A 15,231-nucleotide genomic window follows, 5' to 3' on the forward strand; every position below is an offset into this window, starting at 1 on the left:
AAACTAAACTGCCAGAGCAAAACGAGACCGAAAACACTCACCTCATCTGAAACTCGGAACCGCTTCAGAAGAGCCACCACGCGCTGCTTAAAGTTCTGCTGCTAAAATACAGGAGAGCAAACACACAATCACAAGTCAGTCCGGGACTGGGACCTACAGTACAGTAGGTAGGATTTACTACAGCGGCCATCAGCAATCCAACACGGTGAAAACAGATACAGCCGCCGAGCTCCTGCATTTTAGTCATTTTACCGGCAGTAGATGCATTTGCAGTGTTGCCTGCGTATCGATTTCCCCGCGTGTGCTCATGTAAATCAATAATCAAGCAACATCATGCCTCATCTCCTTTCTGGGGCTTTTATCTCCTGCTTCTGCATACTGATAAAACGATATCACCCACGAGCAAAAACCTATTAAAACTGTCTAGTTAGAGCTCATTCAAAGGTGTTCAATATTACTTGACCATCTGTGTGTGAATCACCTGCAGTATGAATAAAATGAGGCGTTTATTGGTGGAATTTATTTAAGAAGCAAGCCCAACTGCAGTACCTGAACACACACTGTATTCTTTAGCTATAAACAGATGCAAAAGCAATCCAAACTCATTTCACAGAGAACATATGGTCTGCTGAACTGAAAGGGAAGTCTTGATCCCCCATCACCTTTCCTACTTTAAAATGCAACAGGGAAAGCTTACGCCAGATCAGGTGGGTTTGTCTGCGCCGAAAGCGTTACTTGCTTAATAAATATTTATATTTATTAAATTGATTTATATATCTTTAATTCCTACACAATCTGGACTGTGGTCATAACATCTACATCTTATTCCCGGTTATATATTGTTCTTAAAGTATATTATTTCTTTTCTTGTTTGTCAAGCAATTCTATTATGTTTACATTCTTGTCTTTTCATAGTCATAGTTCATATTTAATAATAAGCTTTTGCACTGTTCAGTCCCTGCACTGTTCACTTCTGCACTACCACCATTGCACACAGTCTACCTTAGCACCTTATTATAGTCATTGCATCACGTGGTCAGTCCATACCAGACCTTTGTAATCACTTCACAAATTGTAAACTCTTTAAATTTCTGGGAGTGATTTTTATGTACGTGAGATATATGTGTGTATGTGTGTTTGTTGTGTTATGGTTGTCTAAGCTACTGGATGCCTAAAATTTCCCTTGGGATGAATAATGTATCTATCTATCTATCTATCTATCTATCTATCTATCTATCTATCTATCTATCTACTAAATTACTACCGTTTTGCTCACAACTGGTGCATTATATTGTTTAACATCATACCTTTCCTGTAACATCCTGAAGAAGGCTGGACACTGAAATGTGATGAAGTGATGGTTTTAATTTTATTCTTGTTGAATGTGCCAGATGTAATAACGACATTTTGCCTTTTTTCTAAAGACGACGAGCGCCTTTGGATTTTTTTACTGATGCTTACTGGATTTGTTCACGTGCCCTTACCAAAGATCACTGTCTTATTTTCACACAGACCAATGATTTAGGTGAATCATTGGTAAAAAAAATAAATCAAAAATATTGATTCTACATACATACGATTTCGATTTTCGATTATTTTTTCCCCCCCACCACTTGTGGGTAGGGAAGCTCAAACCTTCTTTAGAGTTTAGCCAGGCCTCTTACTCTGGTGATGGAGGGGGTCCTTACAATCGACCTCCTCTGCTTCTTTGGCTTTCTCACATCGTACTCGTCATCCTCCAGATCCTGGAAACAACAGACAATGATGTTAAAATACAACCTTTCATAAAACAGACACAGTTTTCAGTGGTGGAATGTAACTAAGTACATTTACTCAAGTACTGTACTTAAGTACAAATTTGAGGAACTCTTAACTTGAGTCTTTTCTTTCCATGCCACTTTCTACTTCCACTCCTACATCTCAGAGAGAAATGTTGTACTTTGTACTCCACTACATTCATCTGACAGCTTTAGTTACTATTGTAATGTAAAATCACATATCTGTCTATTAACATATCTTACTATTGTTTTACAAATTAAGATTTTTGCACACAAAACACATATATAATATATATAAAATACCATGTTTTATTATAAATTATTAAACATTCACAGAAATGTTAATTAATGTGCGTTGTCCTTTATAAAATAAAGAATAAGAATGTTTACAGTGTGGTATTAGTACTTTTACTTAAATAAAGGATATGACTACTAGTTTTTCTTAACAACTCATGCAGTGCAAGTACAGATCTTTTATTCCAACTGAGTGCCTAATTATTAGCGGCTTGCCACTAACCAGCATGAGGTTAATTGATTTGCCTTGCCTCACGATGAACCTTAACAGCCTGCTTGCCTCAGTGATTCCCAGAGCCGACTCACCTGTACCTGCACGGCGTCGTCGCTGGCCTCCTGCTCGGAGGAGAAGCTCTCGTATTCTTCCTCCGAGTAGTTATCTAAAGCAGAGAGAGGACAAGTAGGGGGTTTAATAAAGGCTGGCGTGCAGAAGACGCCTCATACATTCGGGGCCTTGTGGGTAATGAGAGGCAGAGTGTACCGGAGCATTTGATCTTCTGTCCTCCCTGCAGGGCTGCCTCCTCGTGGTCTATTGGCTGACTGGACAGGGAAAAGATCCAGATCTCGGCCACCTTGCCCAGCATGTCTTTCTGGTTGCTGCAGAGAGGCAGAACCTGGCCTCCCTCGGTCGGGTGCTGCATCACCTGGGAGCGGGGAGAGAAAGGAGAGCAGAGATACAACATGAGAGAGAGGCGGGGGATGTAGTGCGTGGGATATTTCACGTCCATGTAGTCCTTTTCGTCGACGTTGCACTTCTGGGATAGCTCTGGTGCTGCAGGAAATTCCGCCGGATGCATGTCTTTTCAGCCGGATGTCCGTTTCCTTCCTCTTTCTTTGTGTTGGCGTTCTAAACTCCGGTGGATTTGTGAGGACTATGGTTAACTGCTCCTCAGATCTCTGCAGGGTAAATCCAGACAGCTAGCTAGACTATCTGTCCAATCGGAGTTTTCTGTTGAACGACTAAAACAACCTTTGAACGTACACATGTTCCACCAAAACAAGTTCCTTCCCGAGGCTATTTTGCAGTGGCTCTGTGTGGTGCTTAGCACCGCCCGAGACGATTGTGATTGGTTTAAAGAAATGCCAATAAACCAGAGCATGTTTTGCTTCCCATCCCGAAATGCTGTGTGGACTAACCAGATCCTCCTCCGCTCCGCTGCGTGTGGACGGTCTGGCAAAGTGAGACTAACGTCCATGAGACTGAATGAGCTGAGCACGCTTCACAGATCTTTTGATTCTTTGTACCCCAAAATTGTCCATTACAAAAAATATACACGCCTTGAGAGACAAAATTGCTGTTGCACATCTTAGGACCTTTATAATAATAATAATAATAATAATAATAATAATAATAATAATAATAATAATAATAACAACAACAACATGTATACAGCACCTTCAAAAACAGGGTTTGACAGGCAAAGCAAGGCAGAAGAGGTCAATAAAACAAGAACGCAAAACACAACATTGTAGTGAGAAGACAAAATAAGCATATAAATATAAAAAAATATATAAAAAAATCAAGTTCTCCACCTGCAGTCGTCAACTCTAAATACCATAATGCACTGCAGGCCCAGATATACGGTGTTAAATTTGAATTGAATGTGGAATTTTGGAGATAGAATTTGAATTTTTAATGTAATTCAAGTGACTGAGGCAGAAAAAAAAACAAGCGTACTGTAAAACAGATTTCCCGTCCTAAGTATTCAGGTAACAAACATTACTGTGTTGGTAGCCTCACGGTTTTAAAACCCTGTAATGCTTAAAATCTAATTTCATGAGCAGACAATCCTGAAAAAGTTGTAGTTGCATATCGCTGAGGGTAGTCGAATTGATTTCAAAGAATTGTTTGTATCTTAAATTACCTTTTTTGCTCGCTTTCTATTACCTTATCTGCACAAACCCACACATTCACACCTGGGAGCTGCTCAGTTTACCCACCCAGCGTTTCCTGCTGTTTAAAACTGAGGCTCTACTAAAGCAGCAAAGTATTTGGCTCAACAGAACCTAATTGTTTACTCGGTGCCAATAAATTCTGGACATATTTTACTCTCCAGAGATTAAAAAACTCTCCTCTCCAACCAGGTCACTTCAGGACAGCGCCGCCCCAAATGTGGACGAGTCTCTCTGTTCTGTTGCAGTCCGGTGAAACCAGTCGGCCTTTAGCTGTTTACACTGTACATATCTCGTGTTATATGTCGTGTTAGAGCCTCTTCATATCCTTGACTTAAAAAAACTGACAACCATTTCTTCTTCTTGTGGTAAAGTACAGTGCGTTTCTTTTTTCCTCACAGGCGCCAAAATGTTTTCTTTTTCATTCCCTCAGCTGCTGAAATATGACCTTAATAAGCTCCACAGAGCCTTGTCAGCCATATGGGAACATCTTGGTGCAACTGCAGCATCTGCACTGGAAGATACTCAACTGAAGGAAGTATGTTATTCTTGGTTTTCTTAAAACGCAAGAAACAGGTTGACAAAAACAGCCTCAAGAATACTTTTTTTTTTTTTCTTTTCTTTTTTTTAACAAGGGAGTTTTCCTTATTTCTCTAAGGATAATTTCAACAAAATCAATTAGTACTGAGAAAATTATCCGTAGTCTTTCAAAGATAAAAGTATTATTTTTCCAACTAATTAAAGGGCGAAAGAGGTAGGATTTATCATACAGGAGGCACTGCCAATCCCCAGGTAAAGATGAGGAGGACCAGGTCTGGTAAAGGTCAACCTGCAGCTCCAACATCCACCACTTTCTCATTATATTTCCACAGCCTGTTAGAGCTGATGCACTCTTATGCTCCTGACGGCACTCCAAGACACGACAAAAAAAGTGCAACGGGAGTAAGCTGCAACCTTGTTTTCCCCTACAAAAAAAAATATTAACCATCATGAACTTTGACATAGATAACATGGATGCAGGTTTGTTCCAGCGACGTCCTACTGTACCTCGGCCATATCGATAGATCCCACTGCCAGAGTCTTGTAGCCCAAGATAGTCCGGTTCTTGTATCTCTTCCGCCTTTGCAGCAGGATCTGCAGCTTGTTTCCTTCTCGTTTTAAGAAGTGAGGGTACTGAAGGGAGAGAAAACCGGGAAGAGAGGAAAAATTACAAATGACTCACTTAGAATTTAACTGCTGATATTCTATATTTTTCTTATTGTCGACAAATCCCATAAAAAAAAGACCAAAACCAGCAAAGATCCTTTTTAAGTATTGTCTGTGCATTGCATGATGAATCTTATTGCTCTGTGCCAAAGAGCTCCACTGTCGCACAAAAACTATTACACAAAAAAACACCAATGAGCCACACTGCTGCACTGGGTTACATGTTCCTTCACTAAAATCTACATGGGTACCCTAAATACTCACCAGAGCACCAAATCAGCTGAAAATAGTCCCCGAAAAAAAACTTGGCTTTAAATGTAAGTGTTTCTCTCATATATAGAATATGCATGACTTAGTAAGGAGCAATTAAAACGAGTTATTACTTATAAAGATGTAAACACTCAAAAACTCTGCTTCTTCAGGACTGTGGGTGTTTTTTTTTTTTTTAATATTGATCTGACAATTAATGATGTGGCAACATAAGCAAACCCCCCCATGTCTGTCATAATGGGTTTTTTAAAGATTTTCTTGGCATTATAGGCCTTCATCTGATAGGACAGCCTAGACATGAAAGGGGAGAGAGCGGGGGAATGACATGCAGCAATGGGCCGCGGTTCGGAACCGAAGCCACGGCCTCCACGGCGAGGACTTAGCCTCTGCACGTGGGCGTGCGCTCCACCAGGTGAGCTACCCAGGCGCCCTGTCCTAATTTTTGATTTAAATGCAGCTAATAATGTGACCATTATCACCTTTTTCAAATTGAGCCACACCCACAGAAATCTCTCATGTGACATAACCAAAGCTGTTGTGAGAAGATGATTGGGAAAATAGGTATTTAATAAAACAAAAGTCCTCTGCTGTTTTGGGAAATTATTAAAACCTTTATTTGTGATTGTTTTTAAAGTTGTACATCTTCAGTAGGAATGGGGGAAGCTGGAGAAGTCGTAAAAGCAGAAGGAGAAGGACTTGGATTTGTTCGCGATAACAAAATACAGAATATTGCCAGCCTTATCTTTTAACACTGTGTATTTCAGCAATATACAAAAGAGGGCTTCATATCTCATTGATAGCTAATGCATATTTACACAGTTGCCATAGTAACCGGTTTAATAAAAACTCATCCCACACATACTTAAATCTCTAAGATCTCACTTTCAAAAAATAAAAAAAAGAGCAAATGAAGACCTATAAAATATTCATAAATGGTTTATTTGGCGACCTACGATGTTTATTTTGAGCCAAACAGCAGCATGGAGACTTTTTTATTTATTTATTTTACCTGCAGTGAGAAGGTGAGAGCCAGATCAGTCTCCACAGACCCACTGGGTGGCAGCACTATCTCATGGGACCTCAAAACCCGTTTGGAGCCCTGTGGAAAAACATCAAAAGAAGGTTGGTGTTAAATTTAGTGGGAACTCTTCCCTATGAGGTAATCTGTGTCTCCGTTTTTTTCCCTCTGCAGCAGCAATGCAATGCAAGTAGAATTAATTCACCAGGATTCAACACATTTTAAAACCTGTGAGAACATAGTGCAAATCAGTTTTACAAAGCAAGCTAATCTATTTTACTGTACATGTTTGATGCATTTGACCTATTTTCTGCTCAGCAACTGGTCACAGCTGCATGAGAACATATCTTTGGCAAAACAATAGACCCCAATATGACGTTCAGTATACTGGATCAAATCTCAAACAAGTCTCTTACAACTCGTTTGAAGGTGGAAAAAACTAAAAGAACGATAAAACATGGATTTAAAATGATCAGCAGTAAAAAAACAAACCAGTATGGCCCTTCTTCTGTCCTTCATCAGTGTGAGATATACAGCACGGGTGGACATATTAGATATTATTCATATATATCCATCTTATCGGTTTGTGTGTAGCAGGTTTGTACACGCCCGCTCAATTGTGTCCGTTTCTGTACAACATACCTGGATTTTAACCGCTATGACCACAGAGATCAGCTCTTTATCAAGTTCCCTCATCACTATCAGCTTCTTCAGAGTCAGACTGCATAATCTGGGAGAGAGAGAGAGAGAGAGAGAGAGAGAGAGAGAGAGAGAGTTTAGTTTTGCACCGCTGGGCTGCTTTTTAATATGCAAAAACAGATGAGTCATTCACACACACACACACAAAAACAGACTATTCATTAAACGGTTTACAACTGAAAACATTGCATGTCATCATCAATCAACAGGTTTAATGACTCTGGGCTGGCATGATCATTTCACAGCATACAGCAGGTGTTAATGTGATGCTCTTATACTGAGCGGCTAGAAATGTGTGAGCAGGCAGCGGTCAGTGTCTTACCAGATCAGACCATTACATTAGCTTGGCTGATATCATTAGCTTATCACGGATTTATTGATATCTGTGTATACGTGTAGGCTCATAAGTAATGCAAAATGGCAGGACAGAATGCCAAAAGCAGGTTTAAGGGAATTCAAATGTTACATACTGTAGTTTCTAGTTTCTCTAGATGTAAAATGTCCTTCTCAGTTGCTAAATCTGCACACAAACAGAAATTACAACTGGTTTCTTCTTTCCGTTTGTGTACAAAAGGAGACAAAAGGAGAGATGTATTTATTTGGTGCATTTAAAAAAAAAAAAAAAAAAGGTACTAGTGGGTGGATTTGACTAAACTTTGGACTGAGCCAGGCGAGGTATTTCCCCCTGCTTCCAGTCTTTATATGCCACGCTAGGCTAATCGTGTCTTGGCCCTAGCTTCCCATTTAAAAGACAGTGAAAAAAAAATAAAAAATGTTTTCTCAACAAAAGACTAAACTGGTCACCGGAGCGACGGAGGAAGAATTGGCTACAGATCACAGAAACATTTCAAAATTCCTGCACTTGTTCGACTAACTTAATGTGAACTGAGGGTGTCGCGGCAGGCTGAGCTAAATCCCCTTTTACCACCACTTTGTCTGAGTGGTCCAGTAGACAGGTCTCCTGCGAGCAGAGCAGGATACGGACACTGGAGCAGGATGGTGGCATCGTGGTGCTGGCGGGATGCTGCTTTAGCAAGCCTGTCACGATTCTTTTTGAGACACTTCCTCAAAAGAAGAAAAAGTGAAAAAGAAAGTTTTTTGTTGTCTTTTTGTAAAAAGGAGGCTTTTCTTTTGAGCCACTCTTTGGTGCCTTTGACTGAATCATTCAGTAGAGCGGCTCTGAACGGGCACACAATCTGAAGGCTTATTTTCTCCAGCCACTTACTGCAAAAAAAACAACCAACGTGGAATGACATCACTCCTAAATTATTCTGGGGTAAAACATTGAATGTCGTTCAGCAGCGGGAAAGGCTATTCAACAGCAGCAAAGGTCCGAGGCACTTTCTTGCAAAAAGAATAAAAATAAAAAAAAGCCTTTATTTACATAAGCTATTTCATGTTGAAATTGTTCGTACATTAAAAATAGAGCTGGGTAGCAACCAGATGCACATTAATGTACTAACAATTTCACTATGAAATAGCATTCTTAATAAAGGCTTTTTAACTTTTTTGCAGGAAGAGTGCCATGGAACTTTCTTCTTTTTTGAACTTTGGGTGTTCCCTTCCAAAGAGCACCTTCATGATTTGATCTCTCTTTTTTTAAGCAAATGTTTATTGTCACACAGAGTAAAAGATGTGGGTCAAAACTGTGTGACAACGAGTGACCGGGGAGAGAGAAAGGTGCTCAGCGCTGAGTGGAGGGAGGCAACAGTAATACACCGATATCCACTGTCATTTAAGGACTAAAGAGTTAACTTTGGATGCAATTTAACTCCTCTCCAATTCTCCTAGAGAACTGGAGGCAAAACACTGACGAGAAAAAGGTGAGGCACCAAACAAAAGAAAATCAGCAGGGCTAACAAGTCAAGGGCTTTCAAAACCACGCAGTGTGCCAAGTGACATAACGCTGCGACTCTGCGGCAGAGGGGCATCGATCAGCCTCGAGAGAAAGGAAAACATCGGGACGTAGAGAGAAGAAGCGATGACAATGGCAGGTTTGAAGAAAGGCCCAGCAGGCTGAATGAAGACCTTTCTCTTCTTCAGCTGAGCTCAAGAAATCTCAAGCACAATGGACACAAGCCAATGAAGGCTTGCATTGTCTTCAGTTCTCACACAGACAATACGCAGCATTCTTGTACTCCCGTTTTGTATTCTACCCTGTTCCCGTTGGTCCCAAGCCCACAACACCATCTATTTCAGTTATGCTAGGTGACTGGATGTTGGTTTGCGTAGGCCGGCCAGTTGATATCTGCCACACAGACTGCTCGGCTAAAAAGTCACATTTTATCCCACACGATGGCTTTATAATTTAAGTACTGCGTGCTCGAGCAGCTCATCTGTCCAAAAGGAACAGCACTGAAATGATACGTCCAATGAAACAGCACTTCATTTGTAAGAGGATCTGTACTGACCCATTTCTCTTTGGTTGGTGTCACACAATTTTGAGATGAGTGCAACTTAAAGGGGTATTATTTCAAAGTATTTATTTATTATATTTATAGTGATACGCAATAGCAAAAAGTGTCAGTGCGCTTCAAACACAGGGTCCGTGGAACAGTGTCTGAAACCGTCTGCGTGCAAATTTTAGAACTTTTTGAAATATTAAATCCAACAATCACGACCACCTTACGCAGCAATTGACTGTGTGAAAATACACAAGGCGTTGAACTTACTGTATCTCTCAAGCTCTCTTTTTTCATGATTAACACAAATTAAAGGAGAGATTCTCTTAAAGTACACACACACACATATACATACATATATACATACATACATACATATACACATATACACATATACACATACATATATATACACACATACATACATACATATATATACACATACATATACACATACATACACATATATATAGCCAGGACAACTTTTGCCGTTGGATGTGTTCAGACAACACTTATTTGTTATGTAAGACCATTTACACACACTTTCCTGTCAAATGCAAATTGAGGCAGGCCATATCTCCAGTCCAGAGGGTGGTGTCATAGCTGAAGCAGTTTGGAAACTTCTAAAAATCTCAGCAGAAGAATAAAAAACCCTAGTATCTATCCATCATCTACCTCAAACACACAGATGGATGGGTTACGTCAAGACAAAGTTTTTTTTTTTTTGCCACCATAGGCAATCGCTTTCACTGGTTTTCAGCGGTTGTGCTGAGCAGGGATGATATACACACCAGGACTGTTACGCCTTCTTTATGACTGCAAGTCCTGACATCGCTGGAATCACTCCACTTTCCTTAAACCTTCTGACATGGTTACACTAGGTAGAACTAAAGAGTACTTACAGGCGTGGAGAGAAGTGTATTTACACCTTTTCAGCAGCTGGCTAGAATGTGTCTAGCTCTATTGAATCTGGCTCTGTTGAAGCAGTGATGGAGTACTCGAGTCCTGGACTCGGACTCCAGTCCGACTCGAGTTGCTATTCTCTGGACTTGTGACTCGACTTGGAGTCCTGCACTGATGACTTGGACTCGAGGATTTATGAAATCAGACTTGAGCATTCATGAAATTAATGAATGGACTCGGAATTTGGATGAAGTTTCTGGCTACTTTTTAATGTGTAATAGGCAGTGATGAAGTACGACTAGAGTCGCTATTCTCTGGACTCGTGACTTGACTTTGACTGGAAAAACTGGGAACTCGAGACTTAACTACAACAGCACTGGTTGATGCAGTTGAGGAGTTATCAGCTTCAGCAGTTAAGTGTAGCCCGGCCGTCCTCTCTGTTCCTACTTTGATCCACAGAATGATACATCAGAGCAATACAGCCAAGTGCAGAGGTTTCACTCAACAGCTGCTGTCTTTATCACTCTGAGCTGAAGTCGAGGACACACTCACTGCCACCAGTTAATGCATTCGTGCCCTGAGCATGAATGCATCTGTGCCTTTACGGACACACATTCAACACACAGCAGCGCGCACTGCTGCAGTTTTGGCGCTGCAGCAAAGCAACCTGTTCCCTGTTCCGTCCCCTCGCTTGCAGCCCCAGAGGGACTCTGGTCTGTTGAAACGCACAGATGCTCTGGCATAGGCCGTGGGGGGGGCGGTGGGAGGACCAGCAGGCTTCAGTATGGTGCCCTGATAGCACAGTCACAATCACTTCATCTGCCAAGAACAACAAACCAACAGGAATGTGTTTTGGTGTCACTGATGCAGAGACGCAACAACACCGTACTGAGTGTGTGTGTAAGTGTAAACACACAGTAGAGGGACAACAGGATGTAAATACTGCTACGCTTAACAATAATCTTTCCTCTGTGAGGCTGACAGGATGTTCACTGTAACAAAAAATTTAAATAGATAAAAGCTGTGCATAATGTAATAAGAGTCACTGCTGCTTTACTACTGCTCCTGCTGCCGTTGCTTCTTTCCTAATACTATTTATATTTACTCCAGTTCTGGACATTAGTACAATTTTGAGGTGCTAATTATCATTTTGTGCATCTTTATACTTCTATTCCTCTCAACTGAGGTAAATATTGTACTTTCTACTCCACGAAAGTGTATCCAGTGCCTGGAGAAATGCCACTAACACTACTTTCAGTGGCAGAATGTCACTGAAAGTAGTGTTAGTACTTAAAGTACTTGTACTTTACTTGAGTATTTCCATTTTATGTTACTTTATATTTGCAATACACTACATTTTGGAGGATGTATTTGACAGCTTTAGTTACTAGTTACTTTGCAAATTCACATTCTTAATACACATTTTAAATCAAATAATACATTACAATGTGTTTCTATGGATTAAGCTACACAGCAGAATATAAAGTTATTAAAAATTAGCACACCTATACCAGCTGCAACATTAAAGTCAATTTTTTTTTTACTCTGTTTTTACTCTGTGATTTTTCTTCTGATATGGATCCCCCTGGGTCTGAAATAAAGAATTATATAAAGGACAATTCAACGTTCATGTTTACATGCGGGCGCCATCTTGGAAAACAGTCATGACCAGTCGAACGCTGTGTTGGAGCTAGGTTACTGGTTACTGGTTGCACGGCGTTTGTCGTTCGACTGCTTGTGACTGTTTTCCAAGATGGCACCCGCATGTAAACATGAACACTATTGTCTTTATAATCTATATTTTTAATAAACTGTCTGTACACTTACAAAGTTCTCAATGCTTCGGTTTACATGTAGGGACTCTCATTATGCTACTGTGGAAGTGTGGTGCTATTTTGAGCCTTGTTAGTGGTATAGGAATAGCGATTTACCTTCTGCCCCGAAAGGTAGCGTGTTTCAAGCGAGAGACACATTCGATTAGCATGAAAACATGTCCCAGAGAACGGTCGACTCGGTACACGTGTTATTAACCCCTAGGTTCATTTTGCGCCAGAATTGTCCTTTAATGCATCAATAATTATAATCCAATGCTCACGATGACAATGTCAACATGCTAATGTAATTTTTACCATGCTCACCATGTTCTTAGTTTAGCGTATCAGCATTGTAGACTTTACTCGGAAAACCACATATGTCAACCTGATGATGGCGCTAGACAAAAAGTAAAACGATCATTAAAGTGAAGAAGATTCATCCTCCGAGTACCATGGATATCTGTACAAAGTTGTATGACAATACATCCAATAGTTGTTGAGGTATTTCAGTCTGAACTGACATAAGCGCCGCTGTTTAGCATTGCTAAAGGTTTTTGCATTTAATATGTTGTGTACATTGGTTATAGAAAGAAAAGATTGGGAGGGAAATAAGGGTCCAAGGCCGAGTCAAACCCAGAGTAAGTTCCAATCCCACATACAGTCGACCATTAGATGAACAGCTGCTTTGACAATGTAAAATGACAACTGATTGCATCTCTGGATCTCCACCTCCTGACTTGTAACATGCCAGAAGATTTGGCTGAAAGAAGAGCCAAGATCAGTAAGAGGAGACGGTACAAGCTTGGGTTAAGAGAGGACACCCTACACCTGACCCTAACTCATGAGCATTGCCAGTCATTCATGTGCTTGTCTCTTGACATGCTGACACTGGAGGAACACAGATACTAACAGTATATTTCAAGACAGACAAGACCTCGGACTATTGGACTTAATGGCAGGAAAGCTGTTCTTTTTCTGGGTTGCACGAAAAGGATAGAAAAATGTGTTTTGAACTTCATTCATTGACACAAACAGTCTTGCATTGCCAGACCTTCCTGCACAGCGCTGCGAAGGAGGGTCTGGCCAGTCCACACAGCATTCCGGGATGGGAGAAAAACGTGCTCTGGTTTATTGGCATTTCTTTAAACCAATCACAATCATCTTGGGCAGCGCTAAGCACCGCACAGAGCAACGGTGCCTCCGCAAAATAGTTTTGGGAAGGAACGTGTATTGGTGGAACAGGTGTACGTTCAAAGGTTGTTTTAGTCGTTCAACAGAAAACTAAGATTGGACAAGTAGTCTAGCTAGCTGTCTGGATTTACCCTGCAGAGATCTGAGGAGCAGTTAACCATAGTCCTCAGAAATCCACCGGAGTTTAAAATGCCAACACAAAGAAAGAGGAAGGTAACGGACATCCGGCTGAAATGAAAGACATCCAGTGGAATCTCCAGCGGCACTTGAACAATCCCGGAAGTGGAACGTCGTGGATATAGACATCTTGACATTCATGTACTGTGTACTGTAAACGTAAAACATTGTTGACAATGTGTTAAAATATTTCGAATTTGAATATATATCTAATATCTAATTTTTCCAAAGTCAAATTGGTTTTCATAAAGGATAGGCATGAGAACAGTCAGAAAAAGTGAGCGCAGATGTCGACTGTGTGAAGGTTGAATAACAGAAATATCTGAGGTTCAGTTTCAACTCCTGGATTTGATCCTTCTGAGAGTCGGGGCAACCGTGGACTGCGAGCCCCGCTGCACCGTAATGACATTTCCATGCTTCACACACTGCTACTTCCTGCTCTTCTGCCCCCGGATCTCACCAACACACAGAGGCACTTAAAAATAGATGCTTGGACACGACGTAAGAATTGAGTTAATAGCGTATCAGATATCATGAGAGGAGCCATCGTAGGGCTTCCATTTGATTCCTCGACCGGACGATGGGTATTCCAGGAAATTTGAGCTAAAGGCTGATTTAAAAAAAAGAAAAGAAAGAATGATCATTTAGCTAAAAAAGGAAAAATCAATCTGCTTTTCTGTATTCTGGCAAACTGATAGTCCTGTACATGATTTTATCCAGCAGCAGCAATACAGTGTGTTGTGTACTGTATGATTGATAGTGAGGCTTAGCAACCAAAGAGTAAAGGATAAACTGGAGGATTTATAATTTCATATTTCTGCATTATTTGTGATTGAATGTCACAGCCGAGCTTGGACAGAGCTCAAAGGTGTTATTTAAAGTAACAGCCCCATCTCGCTACTGCGGTGCACTGCGATAGGATTTAAAGACAGTCAGTTTCAGTTCTGTATAGTGAAACTGCAATTCAGTGATAAATAAAGCATTCGGTATCATAATAAGAGATTGGATATGTCACGCTTTTTTTTTTTTAACTTTCAATCTCTGAAAGAAAATCCAATTTCTGAATCCACCAAATTGAAATTGGATTCAGGCCTACTCTGCAATGTCCAACAACACTCCAGCGCTGAGCAAAAGAAGAAAATAATTTCAGAGCACAGCAGTTGTGACTCCCCTGACCTCCAGCACTCCCACTTCTTTCACAAACCTCAGGCTGGCTGAGCTGGCACGCCAGACTGCATCAAATCATACTGAAGCACCTTTTTTCTGCAACTTCACGGTTATTATTCTGTCCTAAACTTGACATCTGATCTGGACTTGTTCACTAGTGCGTAAAACCCCCAAAAAGATTTGTCAGGGTTTCCTGAGAGTTAGAACTTCTCAATATGTGTCTACCGTTTGCGCCGTATGGCTTCAATTGTTCAGGTTTTGGCAGATTTAAGAATTATTGCAGCTCTCGCTGAAGGCGGGCAGCCTTGTGACATTACAGTATGTTTTGCTTTCCCAATATCCCCGGTATGCTCAGCGGTCTGGTCACTGTGGAGAAAAAGCCACAAAAGTCAGCACACACTGCTCTTTCCTAGATTACA

At 40.7% G+C, this 15,231-nt stretch overlaps 1 protein-coding gene across 4 annotated transcripts in view; it reads right to left on the reverse strand.

Moving 5' to 3' along the window:
- The window catches only part of pacs2 (phosphofurin acidic cluster sorting protein 2), a 69,417-nt gene that overhangs the window by 21,295 nt on the left and 32,891 nt on the right, over positions 1–15,231 (reverse strand). For 3 of the 4 annotated variants that reach the window (XM_039786484.1, XM_039786487.1, XM_039786486.1), the window contains exons 2-8: positions 7,102–7,189; positions 6,451–6,540; positions 5,013–5,138; positions 2,554–2,716; positions 2,379–2,452; positions 1,665–1,745; positions 42–101 (exon numbers count right to left, since the gene is read on the reverse strand). In XM_039786484.1, coding sequence (XP_039642418.1) covers positions 42–101; positions 1,665–1,745; positions 2,379–2,452; positions 2,554–2,716; positions 5,013–5,138; positions 6,451–6,540; positions 7,102–7,189 — 682 coding nt within the window. The remainder of the gene's footprint in view (positions 1–41; positions 102–1,664; positions 1,746–2,378; positions 2,453–2,553; positions 2,717–5,012; positions 5,139–6,450; positions 6,541–7,101; positions 7,190–15,231) is intronic. The other variant, XM_039786485.1, reaches the window with a different exon arrangement.

The sequence above is a fragment of the Perca fluviatilis genome, chromosome 20 (assembly GCF_010015445.1).
Source record: "Perca fluviatilis chromosome 20, GENO_Pfluv_1.0, whole genome shotgun sequence".
Classification (NCBI taxonomy): Eukaryota; Metazoa; Chordata; class Actinopteri; order Perciformes; family Percidae; genus Perca; species Perca fluviatilis.